At 37.1% G+C, this 26,485-nt stretch overlaps 1 protein-coding gene across 3 annotated transcripts; it reads left to right on the top strand.

Annotated features, from left to right (window-relative positions):
- On the top strand, positions 1-26,137 carry lysmd4 (LysM, putative peptidoglycan-binding, domain containing 4). 3 transcript variants are annotated; one of them, XM_055027294.1, is made up of 3 exons: positions 1-80; positions 1,294-1,556; positions 1,636-3,838. In XM_055027294.1, exons 2-3 carry the CDS (start codon positions 1,308-1,310, stop codon positions 2,134-2,136), a joined length of 750 nt encoding a protein of 249 aa, XP_054883269.1. In that variant the 5' UTR covers positions 1-80; positions 1,294-1,307; the 3' UTR covers positions 2,137-3,838. The 3 variants fall into 3 exon arrangements, with proteins under 3 accessions (XP_054883269.1, XP_054883438.1, XP_054883351.1); XM_055027463.1 differs by lacking the exon at positions 1,636-3,838 and adding an exon at positions 26,046-26,137 and having other exon boundaries at positions 21-88; XM_055027376.1 differs by having other exon boundaries at positions 21-88.
- The last annotated feature ends 348 nt before the right edge of the window (positions 26,138-26,485 follow it).

Raw genomic sequence — 26,485 nt, 5'->3', positions numbered from 1 at the left:
GCTAGCAACGTTAGCAACTCGTCCAGGGCTAACAAGGCCAACCGAGAAGGAGCGATTTGCTACAGTTGCCAAAGCACAAGGTAATGAGGTACAAAACGCTTAGTATGGATTTAAAGAACTAGTTACTCTTTAACAGAACGCTTCCTTCTGGTGTAACTGCATGGTCAGGTTGTATTTGTGGCCGAAATAAACAGGCCGATGTGGCAGAAAGTTCGCCAACACCAACAGATGAGGAATAGCTAAAGCTAAAGTTGTTAGCCAAAGTTTGTGCTGCATTCAAATGCTCCGTTGAGCTCCGGGAATTTCTTCATTATCGAATTGACTTTAGTTGTCGCCCAATTTTTTATCACTTGTTAGCGCCCCGTGGAGCAAATGCGATTGGCAATTCAAATCACAGTAAAGCCTGCTTTTATGTAGTTATAAATATGCAATTTAACTTATCTTTGTGCGGGTAAATTATCCTCATATATTATGCAGGGATAACTTTGAAAGTTCACGGGTTGTTGGCTGAATTTAATGATTACCTGGAATTTTTAAAACAATAAGAGACGTCTTCAATTAGAGTTGCGTGCTGTGATAGAAGTGAATAAGGTGTGGTCACTGTTTAATCAAAAGGCAAAGCGAAATACATACTTTGTGAATAAAATACATAAATTATCGCATGTCATCAAAATGTTCAAGCGAGTGGTATTTCAAATGAACTATCTTATTTACGAACCTACAATCAAAACCAAGATTCTGATGGAGTTTTCATAGTTTCAACTATGGGTTAAAGTACAAAAATGTTGTCTACCAGTAAAAGAAAAAAAGAAATACTTTGTGATGTAATTGTGAATAAATTATTCTGTTGGATGCTATTAACATTAGCTGAAAATTTAATCAACTTCAAGTCTTCCTGTTGTTTTTTTAAAATAGCTCAATCCCACATCAGGCATTGAGATGCTCTTTTTGGGAAGCACGTAAGGCAGTTGGTATGACCACAGAGATGTGAAAATAAACTGATCTAAATCTAATTTGCTAATTTGCAGTATTTCAAGATGAGTCATTGTTGTGTGGTTGTTTATAACAAATAAATTCCCATATTGCTCAAAAGTTGCTTCTTCATCTGTCACTTGTGCCAGCCCAATATTTGGCAGATATGCTTTCAACTCTTGTGCTGCGGGAAAACCTACAAGAGGATATTGGCAAATAATTTTGTGTAATTATTACATTACACAAAATCATTAAAAGGAAATCATTTAAATTATGAGGCTGTGAAACTGCGCTGTAGTGATTCGGGTTATTTATTTACAGGTTGATGTGTCGTCATGTGGAGGGGGCAGCACGGCCCAGAGGCCTTCCAGGCCCCTGTGGATGTTCATGCCAGTGCAGACGGGCAGGTGTACATGTTCAAGAGAAGGACAAATGAGTCCGCTGTGTCCTCGGATGACGAAGAGCTCATCGATGTGGAGTCAAGGCAGATGAAGCGAGACAACTTGAGGAATGTCCAGCTGCTGGAGCGAGAGGTTTTAGATGGCGATAGCCTCAACAAGCTTGCCCTGCAATATGGCTGCAAGGTAAAACTAAACAATCTTGTAGTTTTCTTCATTTAAAAAAAAAAAACAGGGTTTCAACAGGTCACATTTATGTTCACAGGTTGCTGACATAAAACAGGTTAATAACCTTATGCAAGAACAAGATTTGTTTGCACTGAAAGTCATCAAAATACCAGTTCAGAAGCACAGCTTTTTGACAGAAACACTCTCAGAACAACATGATCCTCAAGAGGAAGTATCTTGTTCCACTCATGATAGAGCTTCGTTTGAGCCACGTGTGCAGGATGTCACAGACTTTCTAATGGAGGTAGACAGCGATATGGACAAACTGATTCAAACTACACCTGATCATGAAGAAGATTCCTCAGAAAACACTGGGAGATGGAGGAGATGCGGTTTTGGAAGACGGCGTGTGATGAATCACGGCGCGGACTGGGGAATCCAGTGGTGGAACGCTTTAGTAGCCATGCTGTTAATAGGGATTGTTCTGCCATTTTTTTATTTGATTTACTTAAAAACTAGGGTCAATGGAGTAGTCGCACCAACTGTTTCTCAGTCATCTGTCTCCTCTTTCAACATAACACAGACACACCGTAACTAAACAATTTTATGAACCTGGATAGATCAGATAAAGAAAAATCTACAATCCTTTTATATTGGAGTAAAATATAAATGTAAGATGAAAATAAGACTGAAGCTAAAAGTCTTTGCTTAAGAAAATTTGTGTGTAAATACCAGCAGTGAATTTCAGTTAAATTAATTCAATCAAAACTTTATTGCATTGAAAATATATGTAACCTCTTACAGATTTCTTTGCAAGCTCATTTATTGTCAAAAAAAACCCACCCTGTACAAAGAAAATATTTGAAGAGGGTGTCGTATATAATTCGATCAAATATACTTTGGACGGAAAGCTTTCCAAACCAAACTGGCTCTATGTGAAAACATAATTCCCTTTAAACTTTATAACAGGTTATGCCTCCTGGTTATGTCGCCAGTTGCTATCAAACTATTTAGTACTTTGAAAGTTAGTTTTTTGATAATCGCTGTTATATGAGAAATTTTTTTTTGTTTGTTTTTTTTCTCTACCAAATCTGTTTTTAAAGCGAACTTGATTTTCTTCTCTCTCTCTCTTTTTTTTTTTAAGACTTTCAGAGGTGAACTTAGTGGTGTGCTCTCAATCTTTGTCCAAGTGCAATTGAGCTTAATGTCCTGAGATGATGGCAGAAATTCTTCCTCAGGATGAGATAATTCATGATTTCATCAGAAATGTTAAATCATTCAGATCCTAAAACAGTGAAAACGCTCAGACCATTACACCACCGAAACAGCTCTGAAACCCTTTCCAGACTGACAAATATTGTCATGGCAAACTTTGTTTCATCTGGTGATGAATTTTTTACAACCAGACATGATGTGGCAGTAATCTGGCTTGGCTATGGTCTTTAAAACTGAATGTACTCACTAATGTGACATTTTTCTGACTATGAAATTGGTTTAATAACTTAAAACATTGAGACACAGAAATCTCTAAGAGGACAAATAACTGTTTCACAGCAAAGTACAACATGAAGCTTGATTCAGATCCATTAGAAGCTGTCTTGAAGTGAATTTCAAATCCTTCATACAGCTTCACAATCATGAACATGTCTCATCTGAATTATATCAGGTAAAAGTTTTAGATCTATTGCACTACAGAAAGATATTAAGCTTTTTCATCAGGAACAATAAACTTGAGCTGCTAAGCTGTCAGAACTATTCAAGTTTAAGCTGTATTTAAGAAATTTTCATGTATTTGTTATCTAGCTTCCATAATGCACCTCGTGCCTATTTGTCCAGAGCCTGACAGTGCTAAGTGTGATTGTTTACAGAAACTAGGTGTGCAATAAATGTAACCTGTTCAATCTTAATCTTGCTCTATGTGAAACAGAATGGGGTATATTTTTGAATAATTTATTCACTGATAATCAAAGTCACATTAAGTGCCCGACGACTTCTTTGTGAGTTGAGTTTACACAGCCTGAATGAAGAATGAACACGTGTTCAGTTTTACTGGTTGTTTGCCTTTTGAAGTGTTTCAATATAAGAATGTTGTTAAAATTAGATTGATATCTCAAATACATAATATTTTTAGCAAAATTTATGTGGAAAATGGACTTGTATGAATTTAATACTGCTTTCTGCTTGGTCCAGATTAAATTCAAACCAAAAGGAGTGTCTGAAATTTTCTCTGAAATCCTAATGTCTGCAATGCATTAGACATTGGCTCATATAAAATCGGCATGCGATAATTACCTTGTGTAAAAACACCCGGGTATCACTGTGTTAAAAAATAAATCCTATGATCTAATTGGTCTTATAAAAAAACAACTTTTACCGTTTTTAAAATAACATGGACTAAAATAACCATAATAATGTTATTTTTCACCATCCTTGTTTGCAGTGAGAAATTTCTTAAAACACCACAGTTTGTCATTATTGTCATGTGAAGGAAAAGTGCAGTAACCTTTCTGCTGACTGACAGGTTGAAGCTTTATCATTTGTCTGTTTAGATAAATAATTAATTACAAAAATGTGTCACAAACAGTTACTAAAAGTATATTTAGTAGATTCCATGTCACTTACTGGTGTTAGGTTAGTGTAATTACTAATGTAGCTTAATTATTTATTATGCTGACAATTAGTTCAATTGTAATAATTCAGTTTGTCCTAAAGTATTAATTAATATTGATACATCTAATGTATTCCTCCTTTAATTATGCAATAGGTTTTCTGAAAAAGAAATACTTATCCTCTCAAATTGTTAAGAATAATGAATAGAAAACTATGCAGCCTAATCAATAGTTACATATCCTTCATATAGAAATCAAGGCACAAGTCAGCACTAGACTTGCATGGAACCTAACAAAGTTCTTTTTTTTTTTTTTTGCTGTCTTCGTATTTTCAAGAGATGAAGAAATTTGAGCAGACTGAGAACTGTAGGTTTGTATGGTAAATTCCCTTTTAGCTACTGAATATGCATGTTTGACTGCACTACTTCAAACAGAAGTACTAGAAATGAGGGGGGAAACAAGCCTCAAAGCCCGAAGAACAAAAGTTGGAATTTGCTGTTCAGCGACTGAGACTGCCTTTTATTATTCTTTGACCTCAGACCCCCATTTCATAACGTCAGCTCACAAACCCTGCTCTGATCTAGCTCCAGGCCACAGAGCTCTGGCACCCAGCCAGCTCTCAGTCTGAACTTATCCTGATGCTTATATATATATATATATATATATATATATATATATACACACACACACACACACACACACATGTGTCTGTGGTTGTGTTTCGTTTTTCTTTTTGTTTTTTACAGAGGAGAATTTCTTATATATTTATGGTGAATATAAACAAATGTGTCATGAGTCCATCAGAGTTCGCACTTTGGGGCTGCTTGGGTTTCACGGGGCTGGAAGATGGGGTTTATTCGAGCACATTTTTTTTTTTTTTACAATTCTGTTCAGAGGTGGGGGTCGAAGCTGAGCTGGCTCTGCTCTAGCAAAGCACATCCATACAGTCCAGGAGGAGGGTAAATAGAGTGAAAGGATTCATGGCCAAACCCAAGCTCTGCAGCTTTAAGAAGTTTGCACACTTGAGCAGCTGGCAGTGGGCCACTTGGCCAACATAAACACTCCTAATCCCTTTTCCAAAGAGCTTTCAGCACTCATCTTTCTGGCACATCAGCCATTGACTCTCTTTTTCTAAAATTCTTGACTGGCTGAACTTGCACAACGCTATCACTAAGAGGCGCTGTCACACCAAAAATGACATCGTTGCTGAATATGGGGTCGATCATTATTCACTGCTAAGGTATGTGCTTTCCTTTGATTTTCACATAAAGTGAAACAGGTCTCAGTTTTCACTCTTTCTGAGGAGCAATGGGGGCTTAGTTTCATGGTGTCATATTGACACCATGAACACCACAGAGGCATGCAGTGTTCATGATGGCAAACTTTTATATGCTCTTTATTTGTCATCTATGGGCTAGTTTAAATAAATGCATCTTTAAACAAGGATAGTTGTTCTTTTTCTGTGTCACTTTCTGCTGGCCTCTATCCTAAAGTGTCTTTAGAAAATAATAAAATTATAAAACAGGATTGTAGGAAAGCTTAAATGTAGTCAGGATAAACTGTGTGTGAGGTTCTGAGGACTGTCTGTGGGGGCAGGGAGATCCGGGGTTTTGATTTCCAGTGCTCCCGGGGGATTTGGCAGACACAGGGTAATTTGTAGTGAAGTTTCCAGCGCAGTTTGTTTTGCAGGTGGCTGAGAACGAAAGCAGGGCGTGGTGGGGAATGAGAGAAGCAAATTGCTGTCTGTGGGATGTGAATGTACGCATTGTTGCACAGCAGTGAGTTTAGTGTTGTGCAGGTATTACCCACGCTTGGGGCTGGAATATTATTAGGAACAAGACAAACATCATTATTAGTAATAATAATGACAACTCAAGGTGCTTTGCAGGAAACTAAAGGAACCGAGGTAATGACATTAAACAACAAGAGACCCCTACCTTAAAGTAATTACATGTTATAATCAGCATTCTTAGCAGTAAATGTTAATCATCAAATACAACAACTAAATAAATTGGAATAAATATTTGAATACACATTTAAAACAGATAAAAAGCTAGACCATGATTGTTGTTCTCTTTAGGAAAGCTGCAGAAAGTAAACATGTTTTTGTCCCCAAGGATTTTGCACATCTAAAATTTTTAGGAAATTTGTTCCATAGAAACATTCAATTGCCTTCCCTTGTTTAACTCCGATCCTGGAAAAACTTAAGTCTATGGTCTGTGATGACCTGAGGAGTACATGTGGTTCCTACTTGACAAGCAACTCAAATCCATTTTGCGCCTTGCGCCATTAAGATTCTAAAATTAATCTAATATTATCAAAACCGGATGGCCAGTTCAGTGATTTAAGAACAGGGGTGATATGATTTATTTCCTTTTGTTTGCTAAGTTGGTATTAGATGTTGTACTCCTTAATAATCTGAGCTGGGTGGTGCATAGTGGATCTTAAAGAAACATGCCTGAGAATGGAGGCTTGAAGAACAAAGGTGATGTTGTTTTGAGTTATTTTTACCTTGTCACTTCTGCACAGAACCAGACAATCCAACCAATTTCTAGGCTGAGTGTGTATGTGCTATATGTGGTCAACATACAGCACTGAGATCTAGACATACTAACTATAAAGTTTTTATATGCATTGCTTTCAACAATGTGATGTAATCTGAAACATTTAAAAATCATTCAGAATTTTTTCACGTTTTTTTGCTCTGTGCATTAAAAGAAGACCAAAAGGAGACAATGCCGTTTGACGTTGGACTGAGAGGGGAAAGAAATATGGAAAAAGAACATTACAGATCAGCATGACTATGTAGTTGAATGTTCCTGCCAGGAGACATTTTAGTTTCCCAGATTTGGTGGAATGGATTCAATTCAAAATACTTCAAACTTTGAATCTCTAGCCAGAATTTTATTGTATAAATCCACTCCAGATGCTGTGGCGTCACTGGAAGAACACACAAGGTGTCGAAAACTGAGCTAAGTCACTTTAATTTTCTCGTCTCATGTCTCACATTAAGAATTCTACACCAGTCCAGCAGAAAAAAAATTGCTCCCAAAGTTACAATGCAGTTTGTTGAAGCGGTGGGTCAGCTGAATGTGGTTGCTGAATATATTGCGCATATGCTGAATGTTATCCCCGGACTAACTGCGCAGCTGGCTGGAGAATGTGATGTTGTGTCAGTAATATTCTGGCGGGAAGGGAGGGGGTCATGGCTGTTTTTACTTCCCCCACTGTGGAAGAACCAACTGTGTAGCACCTGTTTTAGATTGTCCTTTGCGCTTTGGGGTCTTTGGTGCAGAGATGGTCCTACTGAAGCAGCACATACAGACTAAAGGAAAAGTGTAAAGTTACATCAGTTTTTATTATTTCGTCCTATGTTAGCCTCGAGACACCTACAAGCCTACGCCTAGTATTGTTCTTTTATGCCTACTATTGTATGGTATACACAGACCCATTAAACATTGTCACTTGATATCATAATAATGTTTTTCTTTTGGAAAGGAATGAGTATGCTAACAAAAGTCACTAAATGGTGGAATTTAATAAACACTTTAAAAAAGGAAAGACAAATTTCAGGGTTTTTTTGTTTTTCTTTGCTATTGCTGCTTATTCCAGATTATTATTTTACAATAAAAACCATGATCTGCCATACTTTCTATCATTCAGTGCTGATATCCTAATTTATTTCTTTTCACTATGGATGTAGTGTGTTCTATAATTTACTTAAGAGAATGAGAGCCAGTTCACAAGACAAATGGTCAAATATTAATATTGTTCTTTGGACTTAATTAATTTCATATCAATCCATTTAATTTTAGTACTATATAACCATTGTTAAAGTCAAGAAAAATTACACAGAGAACAATTCACCTTAATAATTACAAGACAGTCAAATTCAGTTACTTGCAAGCACGTGAGGACAGTGGTTGGCCAATTTTATGTCGATGCTGGTGTGTAAGGGCAAGTAATACATCACAGTATAGTTGTTTTTATCATGAAAGATACAGCTTCGTATAATGGGAACCTTATAACATATCTTTCAAAATGGGTAAATTAAAAAAGCCAAAGTTTTTCAAATGATAATGCTGAGAGGCATTTATAAATCTCCAAATGTGTAGTTACACATATTTATGTGTTGAAATGAAACAAATAAATGTTTTAAAGTTCACAATAAAATAAGCGGAAGACAGCTTTAGTCTATTAGTTTTTTTGTTGTTGTTGTTGTTGCTGGTTTTTTATTGCTCAGAGCACCATGTGATCAAACACAAATTAAAAAGAAGTTTGCACAGAATTTATTGAACTGGCTTTGGAATATTGCGCTGCTCTGAGTGATCTGGATCCAGCAGCACAAAGAGCTTTAATCATCTGAGTTGTGGGGGAGGCATGGTTGCCATGACATATTCAGCTCTGAGCGGGGCTTTTTATCCTCCTCATTTTCTACCTGGTGGTTGTTGACTGATCTGCTTTAAAAGCTATAGGTTTGGCTCATGTGAAGAATAATGGGAGTTTTACTTTGATTAAAAAAATTAGAAAATAAACTTGTATTTTTCCAAAGGTAATTTTGGGGTCTCTTCAAATGACAGTTATACTATTTGCTACTAGGATCTGCTCTTTAGTAGCAAAGGATGACATAAAGTTCCATGGAGGAAGGATGCACTGAGACAAGCATGGATGAAGAGGAGCTAATGGGTTGGATATGCTTTTCGGAATGACTGGGTGCATCTCGGCTGAACACCTGCTTGGTATGGACAAGCATACAGGACGGCTTAACATATTGGCCCTGTACTTTAATTATTGTGCTGCTAAATCTAATGCCGTAATTTATTTTTATTTTATTATTTTAGAGCTCATAGTCACCAAATTTAAGATGCATTTTTATGTTAAAATTCTACAGACTTTAAAATGTTAGTTCAGATTTTTGAATCAAAGTTCTTTTATTATTTGTAATGATTCCCAAACCCATAGTAGGCTGAGCTTTTTGGAACGCCTCACAATCAAACATATACTGTGTCAAGCTAATTATATAATTATTAAATTATCAAGATTACACTGAAACAAGTACAAAACTTGTGAAACAACTCACAAAGTTTCCTCTGTCCTTGACAGAGATATGAAAGCCTGTTAGATTTCAGCTGACCAGGTTGGTTGATATAGACCACACATTCAACCAACAGAAATGCACAGAGCAACATGAAGCTGTGTGGCTTGACAAAACAACACCAGGCATAGTTATGGTGTCTGGTAAAATTGTGCAGGGTTAATATCGGCTAACATTGCATGGTACCCCATGATGTGTAAATGATCATCTGCACATCATTTAGAGTACATGTAAATAATCATCATGTAAATTATCATAATCTGATGTGAAGCTCGAAAAAGTAGATTTTACATATCTACTTTTTAAATTGCTAAATTGAGCTAAAAGTGGCAGTGTATTAGCTGTTACCTTCCACTTGTCAGAAAATGTATTTAATTTCAAATATAGAAACGACTCACGCAACTTCTGAAATGTTATTAATCATTAAATATGCTTTCAGCAAAACCACATCTGCAAAAAACATGAAAGGACGGACAAATGAATGTTAGCCTTCACATTGGATGATTAATAATAACTCAAAGTTACAATACACTTATTTACTTTTAATCAAAACATTTCATCTCCTATTTAAGGACAGTAAGTTATTTTTGTATTCTTGTAGGTTGTAAAAAAAAATAATAATAATGTCTCTCCAGTTCACACTGACTACTTATGTCTGTAATACACTTTTAAGGCCTGAACCCAAAAATTCTGCCTCTGCTTCTAGCTGCAGTGCTGTGTTTGTTAACCAGGTGCAGTCGGTTCATCTCTCCAGGCCCCGGCACAATTTATTCCACAGTTCCTGGCAGATAATTCTTTGCTTCTCACTGCCAGATGAACACTGTTAAAATTGGACAGCTTTCTAAAGCCAGAGTTGCATTACCCCCCCCCCCGCCCCCTCTCCACTCCCTCCCTCCTACCCTCTCTTACTCTAGTGGGTGGGGGATTCCTGCCATTAGTAGTCTGTGTTTTTTTTTTCCACCATACAAGGGCTCTTGGGATTGTTTGTAAAAAAAAAAAGGTGGGATCAGGAAAGCATAGAAGTGATAATATGCAAACCCTCCTTAAATTCACAGTCACGTCATACCATGTGTTTTGTTCACAACAAGTGGAACAATGTTGTGGACACATTGTGAAAGCAGCAAATAATAGTAATTATGCCAGGAGACAAAAATCATCTAGATTCCCCATCTGTGAGCCTCGTATGGCAATTTGTTCAGAAGATGACATGGCTAATAAGAACCACTTGCTGCTGGACTCCATAAATTCAAGATTTGGGAGGTTATGGAGCCTCGGCGCTCTGCTCATCGCTCTGAAGTGCCTGAAAAACAATCAATGCTTGTCACGCTTGGAGATGCCAAATTTGCTGCTTTTCCCACATGTTCAGTGCAGATGTTGTCAAAGGCTTTTTTTCAAGGGAAAGTATTTGCTGAAGAAAGGTTCAGCAATGTGTGCAGATTTTCTCATTTGTGAGTAGAAGATATCATTTGGAAGGTATTCAACATAATGTCTATATAAGGGACATGATGAATAACCGTTTTGCTTTAGACAGTTTGCTGTGGAGGCAATAAATAGCAGAGCTTATTTTGCATTTCTGTCGTAAGGTTCATTCAGGCAAAAATATGACCAAAGGTGACAGACCAAAAGCAGCTGAATATTGAGGCTGATGATAGAGTAATTAAGGACTTGATTGACAGAAATGATGGGCTCAAGTGATTTTGATTCTGATTGCTAACAAAGAACAGTACAGTTCCAGATCCAGATCCGTAACTTTTCTGAGCCGCTTATTTTTACTATAATAAAAAAATGGAAATGGAAATCCATTTGTGTGTTTGTGTAAGCAGTTGGATTGATTGGTTATTAATTCTGATCTCAGGTCATTATATAAAGGAACAGAAAGAGAGAAAGAAGACAGAAAGAAATACACCTTTGATTCTTCTGTGTTCATTCTGGATAGAAAAAGTGCAGAGAGGGCATTATTTCTGTACTACCTGTCTCTGTTCTCCCAAGAACATATAGAGGACATTACCATAAAACACTCCACCTGCTCCCTGGACCCTTTCCCAACCACTTTTGTGAATACAACTTATTCTGCCCCTGGCTCTTTCATCACTCATTCTAAGCAACTTCCTCCAAAACACTCATATCCTTTCTTCTTTGAAAAAGGCCATTATCAAACCACTGCTAAAAAACAAAAAAAAAAAAAAAAATATGTCACATTTAGTTACAGAGCCATTTTTAATGTTCCATGACATAAAATACTTGTTTTTGTCCTTTGACAAATCCTACTTTACCACTAGAACAGAAACATGTCCATTGGAGATTCTAGATCATTTTCATGAAAAGTCACAAAGGGGGTCTCTCAGAGGTCAATTCTCAGGCCTGTCCTTTTCATCCTTCACTTCATCCCCATTGACCATTATCCATTGTCATGGAATCTCCTTCTAGTTTCAATTGTATATCTAAACAACTGCTGGATCTCCTCATTCATCTGTGCCTCTGTCTTCAACATCACAATCACCATGTTGTCACCAATTCAGCTTACTGTATGTCAGGTGTAAATGTGCCAGAACTTTCTTCAACTAAACGCTTTCAAGACTGAAGCCATTATGGTAGACATCTCCCACCACATTCAATCATCTCCCAGTCACCTCTCATTACAATCTATCAGTTTGTAACATTAGAGTTAGTAACTGGCACCAGAATCTGAGTTAGCAACTAAAGTATACAAGTAGGTCAGTGATTTAGTTGCCTGTTGTACACTGAGTGAGTCAGTCGTTATGAGGCATTTTCCCCCACAATCTTCTTTTAATCAGTGCTGTTTTGACATGATGTATTGAAAATACCTCCCCAGCATTGGAGACATTTCCCAGGCTTGATATGATCAGTTATTCTTTAACATGTTGCATGTGAAGATGCCCTCAAATAGTACCACACTACTTAATATCAGGATTATAGGAAAATAATAACCCCAAAGCACCCTATGTTCCTACAGCCCTCTCAGCTCCACGATAAATCCCAGCCTCAGACTTGTGTACAGAGAAAGATCATAGAGGTGCATTAAGCCTCAGACTGGCTGTGGGTTTTTTTCTGCATACCACAGATGAAACTAAATATCAAAGCATGTTCCAATATGTAGAGAATATTTAAGTGCAAATTTTGAAATGCGATAAACAAGAGTTGGAAAATATTTTACTTAATTCCTTAAACTGTCAACATGACTTAGAGTTTTGCAAAACCAAAGACACTTTATTAAAAATTAACAACTGGGTTCAATGTCTAGGCTTTATTTCTTTCAGGGGTGACCTTTTAATTCAGAATTTTAATGCATTATAAAAACAAACAAAAAAACAGCAATTAGTCAGATACCTAAATTACTGGTTTTAACTGGTTAAGTCACCCAAACCAACTTAGCTTCAGCTAAATGTGAGACATTAACTGACTTGTTTGCTTTAATTTGTCTTTAGCATACTGCACTGCCTTGGTTTATGCACATCATTGGAAATCACATTCAAACAAACTTTCTACTTTCTGCAGACGTAATGTAATTTTTTCCCATGCTGATATGTTTTTCTGACCTGATTTGTGCTCCCATGGATACAGCTATGGAGGCAGAAGAGTAGAGCAATGGAAAACATGATTCCTTTCTCCGCTCAGAGGGATTGTGTACACAAACTGTGTGCTTGTCTCACAATTCTGACAATGACATCTCCCAACACAAAGTAACCTGACGCAGAAGGTCAGATTTTGTTCTACTATTGAAAATAGCTTATGTTTTTGGCTTTGAGCTCTGCATTCAGACTGCAGCCCTTTTCTTCCTGTGCCAGTTTCTTGGTTACAGTTATCAGTCAGCAAAACTCCATCTGGTGAGTACACATGAGTAGAAGTTTAAGCTAAAGCTGTTACACTCCCTCATTGACAATTTTTTTGCATTAATGGCATTCATCCTTCCACAGCAGAGTTTGCGCAAAATGTAATTTCTTCAAATTTCCCGGTTTTGAGTACCTAAAGATAGTACTCACACACTGTAGCTAAAGGAAGAGAAAAAGTTACAGAGTAACATATACTTCACTCCACAAGGGTTCAGATTCACAGTAAACAAATCTGGATCTCCCTATTCTATGCAGCAAACAGGGAACAATTTCTGTCAACTTCTTGTCAACTTCTTGTTGCATCCAGAATAATTTTGTTTCTTACCCACTTGAATAATCATTGATTCTGATAATGTGTCTTACTGAACTGTACAAAACTCGATCAGCTTGCAAGGATTTATTCCAGGAGAAGCTGTCAATTATTGATGTTTGCATCCAGGCTTGAAAAGCAGAGCTGCCCATAGAGTTTCAAAGGTAAATCAAAATAAATCTTCCATGCTTGGAGAATTAACGGCGCTTTGTCCTCACATCTTGTTTGAGCAGTGAACAGAAGAGGTGCTGAGCCGCCCCTGCTCCCAGGGCCTCCTCATTGTCACCATCTGCTTCTCCTCGACACCTAAGAGCTTTCAGGGGTGTTTTTCAGAGCCTCATCAGGTCACGCCATTGAAGCTCCTCTCAGCACAGCAATGAACGAGTGACAACAGCCTCCCAGAGATAAGAGAGGAAAGGGAAAGAAAGACCCAGGATAGCTGTGGTCACAGTGTGTATGTCCGTGAGTGTGCGTGTGTCAGTTCGTCTATGTCCACGTGTGTGTGCCCTGGATCTGCCTGAGGAGGTGATGAGTGAGAATCAGACCCGAGGGGGATCACATCACCACAGAGATGGCTGCCATCGCCCAGCAGCCTCATCCGTCAGACCCGATGACGGAAGAGCACAGTGAAAGCTGATCCTCTTTAATATAATTGATCTTTTCAAACAGTGAAAATTCTGACATGTCATAAACATATTTTTTTCCTGAACTTGACAAAAGACACTAGGGTATTTTTCCCTTACAGCAAACTAAGTTGATTAAAACAAGCTGGATGAGTTATCAACATTATATGGTTTTCTGATTGTGCTAAAAGACATCATTTAATTTGGTTTGATTTGCATTGCTTTTTACTAGAATGCTCCAGGGCCAGCCTTTATTTACAAAAATTACCATGAAAACATACTCTTCGTTTATTATTAAGGGTGCATCGTATTTTTTGTGCTTTTGTTCTTTAAAATGTGCTTTTAAAAGCATTATTCTATCAGAAATGATCCGCTACGTTGTCGTAGCTGAGATGTGCTTCATAAATCCAGAATGCGACTGGGCGTCTCTCCACCCCCAAGCCAATAGCATGTGGACTCTGAGCTCATTTCAGTCTTGTTACAAGACAAATTATTGTCTTCCTGCTAGACCCACACCACCACCCCTGCCCCCGTCATCCCCGACACAGCACGTCAATACTGCAGGTGCAGCTGGGCCTGAAATTGCTTTGTTTAAACTTGTCAGGTTTTCTTTCCTGTTTTTTTTTTTTTTTTGCAAGAAAAACAAACAAAAACTGACCTAATTTGGACTGCAAGATCTAGTTCATAGAGAATTCCTCCTAAAATGTAGTTTTTTGCTTGAAAAATGCCAACTTTTAGAAATGGAAGATAAATCCTAATGAGACACAACTAGTTACACTGCTAAGGAAATCCTTTGATGTGGTGAAACCTAAGTTTTTCAAATAGATATTTTGTTAGTGTTTCAACACTTGGTTGCAAGTTGCTGCACTGATTGTTCCCCCTCAGTGGGCGTTGTTTTCAGAGTCTGTCACTGTTGCTTACATTGACTGACACTTTGTGTCCTTCTGTGTCATTGGGACTCTCTGCCAAGTAACTATAAAAAAATCCATCAGCTTCAATTTAACTGTAATTCCTCAACTGAGTGTATTTTATTTTATGTTCTCAAACCTGTGGAAACTTTAATGCAGTCTGCCATTTCTGAGAACCGGAGGTTGCATTTCACCATTTTAGAAAACAAATCCTAGCTCTGAAGGTTTTATTTTAAACTTCACTCTGACCTTGTGCTTAAAATCTTCTAAACACCTTTGCTTCATACAGTGCTTATAACCAAACGAATCCAACAATGGCCTCTTAAACATTAACAGTCTCTCATCTATTTCATGTATCAAAAGTTTCTTCTTTTTCTTTCAAGCACTCTTTATGCATTTATTTTTAATATAAACTATGTGCAGTAGTTACCAGGGCAGTTGCAAGATATGGATTCAAGATATTCTTGTGTTATTTTGCAACACAAAAATAACAGAAAAAAGGAGGGAAAAAATGCAGAAAAGGAACAAACAAAAGCTGCTGTGCTAAGCAGAAATTCAATCCAATCTGACCATAGATGAGTCTACCATGTTACTGTGATCAGAGCTTTAGAATGACCTCCTGTGTTCTGGTCTGTTTTGTTTTACAACTGTAATTAAAAAGTTATGAAACTTACCAGATGCATGCAGCACACTCGGTCCCATATCCGCCTATGAGCTAAAGTTTATCCTATGCAATTGCTAGTCTGAAAACTGTTTTTCATCTTTTAAAAAAAGTTATGTATTATCATGATTATTATAGGGAAAATAATATGATCCGTGTTGATTTGCTATCTTTCAGATGGGATTTTCAGTATCCCTGAACTAGGCCAAATGTAATGCTTTGGTCTGGTGAATAAAATGACCACAGACCTCAAATATGAATATAAAAGTTAGTATGGAAGAGTCAGACTGACTGATCACAACTTAGATTTACTTGAGGCTGAAAGTATTCAGAGACAAAAGGCTTTTTACCCTGTGAACTTCTGCAGGTGCAGGACAGACATTTTTGTGAAGTGAACCAATCTCCCTTGTAGCAAAACATTCACACAGCATGATGGTGCCACCATTGTACTTCATAGGGATGATGTTCCCAAGCTTACGAAGGTGTAACTTTTTACTCCAAATTAAACAATGCTCAAGCATTTGTATTTTTGTTTCATTAGACTTTAAGATTATGTTTCCAAAAATTGAGGCTTTTGTCACTGTCCCTGAGTGAACTTGCAAATTGAAATCTGGCTTCTTATGTTGGAGTTATGGCTTCTTCCTCTCTGAGCAGCCTATCAGGTCACGTTGGTGCAAGATTTGTCTCAGTGTGGATAATAATACACTTTTATCAGCTTTAGGAAGCATCTTCAGAGTGTTTTGCTTTTGTTCCTGGATTTATGAACACCTCATATTCATCCCTGGGACATAGAACCTCCTTCCTGAGGGTGTTCCCTAATTGTTGGAATTGACAAAAATGGCACCTTCAGGCACCTGAACGTTGTACTATTTAAGAATGAACCACTTGTGAAGGTTAATTAAAATGCTCCAATAACTCAAATGATACAAACCAGAAGCTAATGAAGCTATTGCATCATCATCTGGGCATTTCTAAATAAATTAAATGCACAGTCACCTCAGTGTTTGTGAACTTCTGACTTTAAAAAAAAATCTCTAAAAATGTCCTCTCATTATTCTGGCATTTTGCACATAAAACAAATTTTGGTGACCTTAACTGACCTAAAACAAGAAAGGTTTAACCTGATTTAATGTCAGACAGGGAGAAAGTGCTTGAAATGTTGGTCTAAATATATTTGTTATTATTATAATTATTCTTAGTAATCTGACTTTGATCTTTTTGCAAAATCAGATTCTCATCTAAAGGTGAAATAAAGCCTGAGGTTAACTGGCAACATCCAACTTTGGACATGTTTATGTATCATATCTAAACAGAACATTTATGGTGCATTTTTTTTCTACAACTGGCTCCATAATGCACAACTAATGAGGATGATTATTTAGTTTTTCTTCAAAGGTTCCTTCCAAGCAGTCACATGGTCACTTTGTATTGTTTCAAAGTGGATCCTTATGAACTTTGGTTTTCAACACAGCCTGCTGAAATGGATAAGTACTGTAGAAGGTGAATATGTTTGGAGTTTTTGCAGATGTCAAGATTTATTATACTGACCACATCAAATCACTAAAGCATGAACTACAACCATTTCCACGGTTTATTTTTTTATTTTCAGAGGACAAAAAGCATATTTCTTGTAGCAGTGGGGGAACATTCCATTCCACTGTTTGTAATTGTTCACAGGTGTAAGCAGAGTTTGCTTCCTATTTGTCACATTCATGGGTCAAACATTACCATATTTTTCACAATCTCTGGCAAGATAGAAAGAAAGCCCCTTCAGGAAAAAAAAAGTATTTATGTAAACTTGCTGCAGAAGGTATGGTAGTTTAGCTGCCAGCCCCTGTCTCTGCACAGCATTGCTTCATCCACAGAGCTCATGTGTATGTACACAGAATTTATCTATGAGGACTTTAAATAAGAGCCTGCCAAGAGCTCTGTGGGATTTCTCTGTCATGTCATGGCTGTGTAGAAGCTTTCATCATGTTGGAGTTTGGGCATCAGATATTTCCATTTCCACTCTTCTTTTTTTTCTTTTTTTTTTTTGGCTGAATGATTCTTTGGACAATGTAAAGTCACTTCTCTTGCATGGCTTTTACATGTTTAGTCAACGAATTGAGAAATTTCTGTTCCACTTTTTGCCTTCTTGAGCTTTTCCAGGACCCTTTATTAAAAATAGGTGTTAGGATTCTGTGGATTTGTTTATACAGGTGTGCGGGGGGAAATCTCCACTGTGTACAATAAGTGCTTTAGCTGAGAGTGAATTTGAATGGTTCCCCACACACTTGAAAGCAGAGCTGCACAAGCTTTATTGTTTATAATCACAGTCTGTAACAAAGTGTGAATCATGCAGGCAGCGGGAACGTGGCTAGGTGGTTGTTTTGTGATCAGCTGAAGCCAGCCTTCAAAGAAAACAAGAGGAAGAAAACCCTATAATATAAAACACAACAACTATTTGCTTAATTTAACATATGGTGTACTATATCCTATTTTTTCATAGACTGACAACAAACACAACAAATTCAGTTTGAGGCCCTGAAATCAGCTGGAGCAGAAAAACCTCAGATGAGTAAATCACTTTGCTCAAGCCACAAAATTATAGCCTCTGTGCTTGTGGGTTTTAAAATGTGACTGAAGGTTTTTCTTGTGGACCTGGAGTATGCTTTCATGGACCACAGACTGGAAATGGCAGCTGGTGGCAGTAGAGGGTGCTGTAGCTCCTGCTAAAAGTGTTTCACAGTTTTTTGTTTGAATCTGAAGTCTGGTCTGTGGCAGAGTACACACATTCTGCAGCTGCACTGGGATTCAATACTTGCAGTAAAACATCTCCTGTCATGTGTTTCAGTCATAATTGATGCATTATGGGTTTGCCTCGAATGCAAAACAATAAGATGGTGTTTTTTTGTAGGTTGGGGTTTTCTGTTTCTCATAATTTACCACAGTTGACTTTAAACCCTTAATTTTTGTCTTTTTACTATCAAGTTGCATAAGCGAGTTACATGTGCATGGACAAGCATGTGTGTGCTCCCACAGGGCAGGGTTTAATGCAGCGCTGAGGGTGAGGACTGCAGTGCCCTCCCACCTCTGCCGGTTTGAAACGAAACAGCTGGCTTGGCAGTGTTACCTCCAGCTGCTTCCAAATTGTCCCACCATTAAGCTATTATATGTTTACAACCACAGCAGCGAGCAAGTCCACTAGGTGCTAGAAATCCTGGTGATCTTCCTCAGCTGTAATGAATCATTATGGAGGTTTCTTATTACCTGGTGTTTGCTATGTTGTAATTAGCAGCAATACAATTAGGTACACTGTCTTAATGAAGCTACAAAGGTATCAGACAGCATTTTACTCCTCTGCTGGCCTCATTCTGTCACTTTGACAATTCTGAGGAAGTAAGAATAAAAAAAGAAATAAAAAAAAAAATTAACTGAACCATCCACGTCTCTCGGATGAAGACTTCTTCAAGCACAGCAATTGCTTGGAGAAAGAAAATACATTTATGGACACAAATTATGCAAGAATGGGTCTGTTGGAGTGTTGGTTTTAGATAAACATGTTTTTATTTTCTTCTTTACCCTCAAACATGTTAATTCCACATGTCACAGTCATGGACCAGGGAGGTAGTTTCTGTTCTGAGAAGAAAAGCACAAACACATTGATCTTATTTAGACAGGCTTTTGTCTGGGAAATATCCAAACCCAAACAGCCAAGGGACGCACCACAACAGAGTGCGAGTAATTCTCTCGCGATCCAGACACACTCTGCGTAGGTTACAGACAGACCAGAGCTGTTTGGCTCACTCAAAACAGCACTATTTCTTTATTTAGCATGTAATGCTTTATTAAGCTGAAACAGCAGTGCATGTTGTCTTATTTTCCTTTTCACTTCAGTTTTGAGAGTCACTGACGGTATTTTTGCTGTTTCAAAACTGAGGCACCAATGAGGTGGTTTTTTTTTTTTGTTTTGTTTTTTTTTTTTATTTAAATGCAACTTCCAAAATGCATCTGGTTTGTGTTATGACAAAACTGCTTGAAAAGAAGCTTGTATATAGCTCTCTGAGGGACTGAAAGCATTCACTGTATGAATGTTTTTCATTTGCTGCAAGTACAGCCTGATGCCTTTTTATGATATAGCCTAACAATGTACCTTAAAATCTGCCCAGTATTTTTCTGTATATAGTAAACATTACAATTAAGTATGCAGTTAAACCATATTTTCTGTTGTATTAAAGTCAAACTGCAAAGCACTGTGGGAGAAAAAACATTTTGTGTTTGTTTAAAGTTTACATGTTCTCCATGCGCCTGTGGGTTTTCTCCTGGTGTGTAGTGTCTGACCACAATGCAGTGTTACTCTCTGTCTAACTTGGGCTTTCTCCAGTAGCTATGATAGTTTTAACTACTGTTTGCCATAATTGTTGTAATAACTATGGGCTTCTTATTCTGTTCTGGCATTATGGGAAAAAAGAAAATAGCATATTTTTAACATTTGAATAGAAAATGTCCCCCTTCCTCTAGATTTCTCCAGGCTCTGAACAGTTACTGTAACAATATTATCATTTTGATCTTGTTGACCAAATACTAAGCAAAAATCCAGGAGTAATTACCAATCTAGTTGTTAACAAGCTGAATATTTGACTTCAATATCAAGAGAAACACTTCTAGGTTTAGCTTATTTACAACGAGACCTGCCTAGATAGATACAAATGATACCCAAATTACTCACACACCTGGTAAATATACATTGAAAATAATCTTAGCATGTTTCTTTTGCTCTTTAGATAATCTAGATAAACTTCAGAGTAAGTATGTGTGCATGGTTGTGTCCTGTGTGCTTCTGTATAGTCCTGTGATGATATGGTGACCTGTCCCGGGTGTACCCTGCCTCTCGCAGCAGCTTTCCCCACAACCAGGCAGAGAAAAGTGGGTAAAAGCAAAGTTTCTTCAGGTGCTACATGAATTCTTATAGAAAATTCAGAGGATAGCCACAGGTATTATGTTACACCTTCAGATGGTTAATGTGAATAATTGTTTTGCAGACTTTTAAATTCCACCACACAACTTCACAAAGTAAGAACAAACCATGAAGACTCAGTGATCAATAAACTCTGCTACTTGGAACATTGAGGTTCTAAGGTGTCTCATTTAGCAATAGCAAAGATGAAGAAAGAAAGGCAGACCAAAAGCTTTATATCATTGATTTTCAAAGTCGGTATGATAGGTAGTTTTCTCTGCACTAAACTTAATTACACAAGTGAAATAATGTCAAGCTGAATATTAACATTGTTGCAAAGTGGTAGCTCTTTTGGGTTTACAGTCGCTATAACTCTCCTTGGATCAGACTGTCATGAGGAATCTGTCAAAAGAGATTGGTTATTTAATTATTAATGTTTCTGAATTTAATTGCTTATGTACTGTGTTATTTTATGCTTAACCTTAAAATAAACACGCACATGAGGTATGTGAAACATTACTAGCTGAAAGTAAGTCACACTTTGCTCAGTAATGGTGTTGGCTAATCAGTTTCATTGTTTGCAGAGATTGTCTCATCATTGTGTCATCTTCTTTCCCCATGTGTCCGACTGAAATTGAATGAACACACTCGGTATAAACTACATTTTCTACCCGGCTCTAGAATGTGATTGATCACATCACATTTAAATCAGGGTCTGTTTGGTAACAAAAGACCCGAATTAACTGGCTGTCAAATCAATATGTGCCCCACCTTCTTCTCTCTCGCTCTCTCTCTGCTTCTCTCTCTCTTTCATTCTGTCTCTCTCTCATTCTTTGCATCTGTGTTTGTGCTTGTAAACACTGAGTTGAATACAGTTTTCAAGCCTCATCTCAGAGATAATTAAATATGAGAAGTATCATCCATCATAATTATAACCCATACATGTGAGGGTAGAATAGATAAAAACTTGGAAGGGAGCAGAAATAATTCAGTCATTGGGAGTCTTAATCACACCTAGTGTGATTTATTTCAATGTGACATTTCTGTCAATTTTATTGTTAAAAATATAACATTATATAAAGTAATTTTATAGACATTTTGTCTGTAATACAAAAATGTCAGTTCACTGAAATGTATGTCTATCTACAGTACAGTATATGCATATAATACCTTATTAGGAGATAATTTTGTATAAAATAATTCAACAATGCCATGTGGCCAGGTGATGATCAGCATGTGGCTCTGCTGAAGTCTGCTGGAGAAGCCCAGCTTGGTTTATTAGCAACTTTCAGATTGTTTGCCTCTTTGGGTCAGGTGTTCTGAACAATACTTCATAGATTCTCTTTGAAATATGAAATATCTTGGTTCAATGCTGCTTGATATTCTACTGGCTGGCATAAACAAGCCAATCCACAAACCCCCTTTGTTTTCCTTGCCAGTCTTCTGGAAGACTGTTGATGCTAACTTCTGCGATAGTGCCACTGTCCCCATTGATGCACATTAAGGTATATTTGGTGTTTGCACTACTACATTAGACAGATAGAAATGTTTTTAGATAGTCTCAGGTATCCTCAACCCCCACAAATGCCGGGTTAAACTATAATAGAAACAATTCAAAAGTCTGTGAAAAAAAATACTTTACAAATCTGAATTAAATCTGCATGTATTTTAAGTCAGAATTATATAATTGTTGAATTTTTATTCTGAGAAACTTATATGGTGTGTGTTTGTATATATTTCTGCAAAATGTGGGCATTTATTCATATTTTATATTCAACGTATTTAAGGTGCCCGTCATTTTGTTGCAGTTTTTAATTTATTCCAAAGCATGTCAAAACAGGTCCTTCCATTTTTTTCTGATTTTATTTTATTTATTTATTTATTGAGACAGTCTTCAGTCTGCTTGGTGCACAAACTAATTTAAAGCTGTCAGAGTTTCTCTGTGAGACTCAAAATGTGTGTGACCTTGTTGCCAAGGAGACTCTGCTCCTTTTGATTTGATGCCTCAGTCTATTTCCGAACAACATGCCAGTGGAACTGCACATACCATTTCATAAGAGAATAATGTTATACTATGATAGTATAACATTAGATATACTATCACTGGTGTGATAGTATAGCTATGTATCTTTTCCTGTTGTTTCACTAATGTAGGAAGGCACAATGTGCAAGAAAATCACTTTTGATTCCGATAAACAGGCACTAGAATGGGATCAGAAGTGACGCACATTCTTCAAACATGTCAAAGGACTTGATGTTCCTGAAAACCTTCTGCTTTTTAGACCCAAATAATCATCCACCAATCTATCTATTGTCAGTAGCAGCTTATCTTTGCAGGGTAGTGGGGAGTTTGGTTCCTATCTTCAATGATCACTGGGCGACCAGACCAGACACCAGTCTATCAAAGTGCAATGCAGAAATACACAGGACTGAGGGTAATTTAGAGTTAACAATTGATCTAACAGGTATATTTTTGGAATATGGGAGGAGATTGGATAACCCAGTCATGCCCAGGGAGAACTTGCAAATTCTATCCCGAAAGACCTTAAACAGTGGTTTTATTCCCAGAACCTTATGCTTCAGGGCAATTTTGCTCTCTGTGCCACATGTTTTTCAATAACAGAAGCTTAGGTTCAACAACATCCTGTTACAAAGACAGAGAGAAAGTTAAAAGGCTTCACACATCTACAATTGCAGGTCCTGAAGAAACAGAGATATCCCACATGTCAAACACAGCCCTCCTGTTTGACAGCCACTATTTTTTTTGTTTTGTAATACTGTGTTTGATGTACACATAGTGTAGTAGGACACATACCTTCCAACAAATTCTGTTTTTGTCTGATTGGTTCACATAATATATTTCCCAAATTGATATATTTAACTATTGAGATATTTTTAAAGAAAGTTCAAATCAAAATAGAAAAAAGTCTGGATATTATAAATAAGATTTTTGAAAGCATTTCATTGTTGCCAGCTGTTTATATAATCTTGAATGTCTTTACAGTCTCTACTTTGGTTAAATTCAACACATTTTCCTCCATGCAACAAGAATGAAAAAAAACACTCACCTAATCATTGCCCATAGTGCAGTATCTTTTCTGTAGACGGAAACATATGTAACACAATTTAAATTGTTAGCTTTACTATTTATTAACTTCTTTATTTAACTTTATTTATCAGTGTGTGTCTCAAATAATTTTCACCTCTAAAATTTGATTTGTTATTACATATTTGTAATTGTGCCTGTGCACAGCTGCATCCCCTGCATTCCAAGGTAGGGATGGCTAAAATCCAGTAGCTACCCACCTTCAGTATGTGAATGACTGAATATAGTCAATGTGAAATGCTTTTGGGTCATCTGGACTTGACAAAGTGCCATACAAGTACAAGCCAAGTCTATCCACCTGTTCACCAAACTTTCTCATTCCCATTTTAGAAATTCCCCTGTAAAAGATTGGAAATGCACTTCTTATTTTGGCAATACAATTAAATTTATTATCTTCTACACTGGTAATAGAGAGATGTACTACCTTGCATTGAGAAATCATGGTGGTTATAATGTAATTTCAATTAAATAAACCTAACATTAACAGACCAAAGTAACATACAGTAAGATCTTACTACCTTAGTGCAAGCTTTGATAGTTTTCAGCTAAAAGTGCAAATTGTGAATGAGACATAAATATTTTACTCTCTGTTGGGGAAAAAGAAGGAAGGAATTTTACCAAAACAAGGTCAGAGCAGTGAACTGAGTGCCATCAGCAGCTGCTGTAGTAGCTTTTGAAGAGATGAAATCAGAGGCCAAGAGACACAGAGAGCAGCCAGGTTTCCAAGGCAACACACAATGCTAAGGACAAGGACTTTAAGATGGTGGTGATGTCAATAACCAGAGGAGGGTTCTCTTATTCAAAGAACAAAAAGCTGTGCAGGCATTGAACATTGATGGTAAAATAAAGTCCAACAAAAACCTAAGCAGGTCAAACACAGAACTAATCGGCACAATGAAGGCAATGCTAGTTTCTGTGGTGACCTGTAAAACCCATGACAACAAACCCAATAAAATAAACAAAGTGCTGAATGTTTCTATTGTTCTTATTACAGGTTTAATTGATATTCAGCACTGACCTTTTTTATTCTATTTCTTGGTCAGCGCTTTAATTCAGCTACAACATCACTAATCCAGAGCTTCTTTGAAATGTTATGTATTCTTATAGAGTAAGTAATTTAAAGGTTGATTCAGAAGCATTGATACAATTCGTAAGACCATGACTTAAGATTTTGCATCACAATCAAAAACCCAGTTAAGCATACAGTTTTGTTTATCTACTTCAAAGAGAAGTTTCCATTTTTTAAAATTACGGTACTATCAAAATTACACTGACTGTGTAAACACACTGTATGACATATATATTTCCATGGCCAGATATAACAAAATAAGGGGTATTAATATAAAATTTAAAATAAAAAAAACACGTACAAAACTAACAATTTCTCTCTGATTATCTGGCTTTTTGTGACTTTTGACAGATTACATCATAAATTGTAAAACCTTTGAGTTTTAGGGGTTCCTCTCCATTTGTTTGACTCTGATGACCCCCAAGCCATTTGCGATTTACCAAAGTCGTCTTCATAAATCACAGATTTTTTCCAGATCAAGTCTCAAGACTTTGAGAGCTTAGTCCAAGTCAAGTCCTCAATTCAGAGTTAATTCTGAAGTCTCTAATGACTTTGACTGCGAACAGAGTTGCATGTATGTGTGCGTGTGTGTATGAGTACAGGAATCTGGGGGGTTAGTGGGTTCCTTCGTGGAAACGAACAATGGGTCATAAAAGTCGAACATGTGTTAAAGCCTAGCTTCAGAAGCTAACTGTTGCAATGTCAGAAATGATGGTTTCCAGTACGATGAATGCTGGGAGGTGCAGCATGAGTAAAGTGGAGGCCCAACTAAACATATAGTAACATCTTAATACCAATGTGTAAGTGTGAATTCAGTTTTCTCACATACTAGGAAATATTATTATGTCTATGTTGGTAATTTGATGTCCTTAAACAGTATCAATAAGTGATTAATGATGAGAAAGTGCAAAGGCTTAAATGTGTAGATAAGTGGGCAGTGTTTAAAAGTTGTAATTCTGTCAACAGACTGAGCTCTGCTGTCTGCCGCTCAGTTGTGGCAGAAATGATGAAGGTCTGACATGTGTGTGGTATTTATGACTCCTTTCAGGCTAGACTGCCTTCACCAACTCTTACTTTGCATTATTCAAACCTATAATGGAGGGCATTTTAAACTTTTTACTAAGTTTTTCCTCTTTCTTTTCCAACTTACGGCCCTCTGCTTGATGTCAAGATGTGCGTATGCCAAAAAATGTGGTTGTGTGCCACAATATGCATGTTGGGAAAGTGCAGAGACCCTCTCTCTCTGTGTGGCAAAGGCATGCACTCAGATTAAGTTGTGTGAGGAGAATTAATTGCTCAGTGTAGTGCGGTTGACGCCCTTATGTATCACCCACAGACTGCTGCACAGTTCTGGATGAGATTCCTGCTGCACTGGATCACCCACCAAGCCATGCAGAATCAACAGAAGTAGAGCTGAATAAAATACTTCAAATCAGTTCCTGTCTGACTGATGCAATTTTCATACCACCAGCTGCAGCACGTAACCTTTGCAAATATATGTGTTTTCCATATTTGTTAAAACTTCACAATGTTGTGACAGTATGATATAATCTGACAAATAATCAGTGAAAAAATTGTGCTTCTTTTCCTCCTCCTGACTGACCATTGCTGTCTGGTTTGCAGCGTTAAAACTCTTTTGGCTCTCATTGTTTGTTTCTGACTGAGTGGTGTATTTCTGCAGTTAGCACTGTGTGAGGGGAGCTCAATTTTTTCACTAATTACCTGTCTTATTTTATATTATTATATTACATAATAATGTATTACATCACATAATAA

The sequence above is a fragment of the Poeciliopsis prolifica genome, unplaced genomic scaffold (genome assembly GCF_027474105.1).
Source record: "Poeciliopsis prolifica strain line A6 unplaced genomic scaffold, Auburn_PproV2 SCAFFOLD001, whole genome shotgun sequence".
NCBI classification, from domain to species: Eukaryota; Metazoa; Chordata; class Actinopteri; order Cyprinodontiformes; family Poeciliidae; genus Poeciliopsis; species Poeciliopsis prolifica.
Note: the sequence above shows the minus strand (reverse complement) of the source record. Positions and strands in the feature narration are given on the sequence as shown.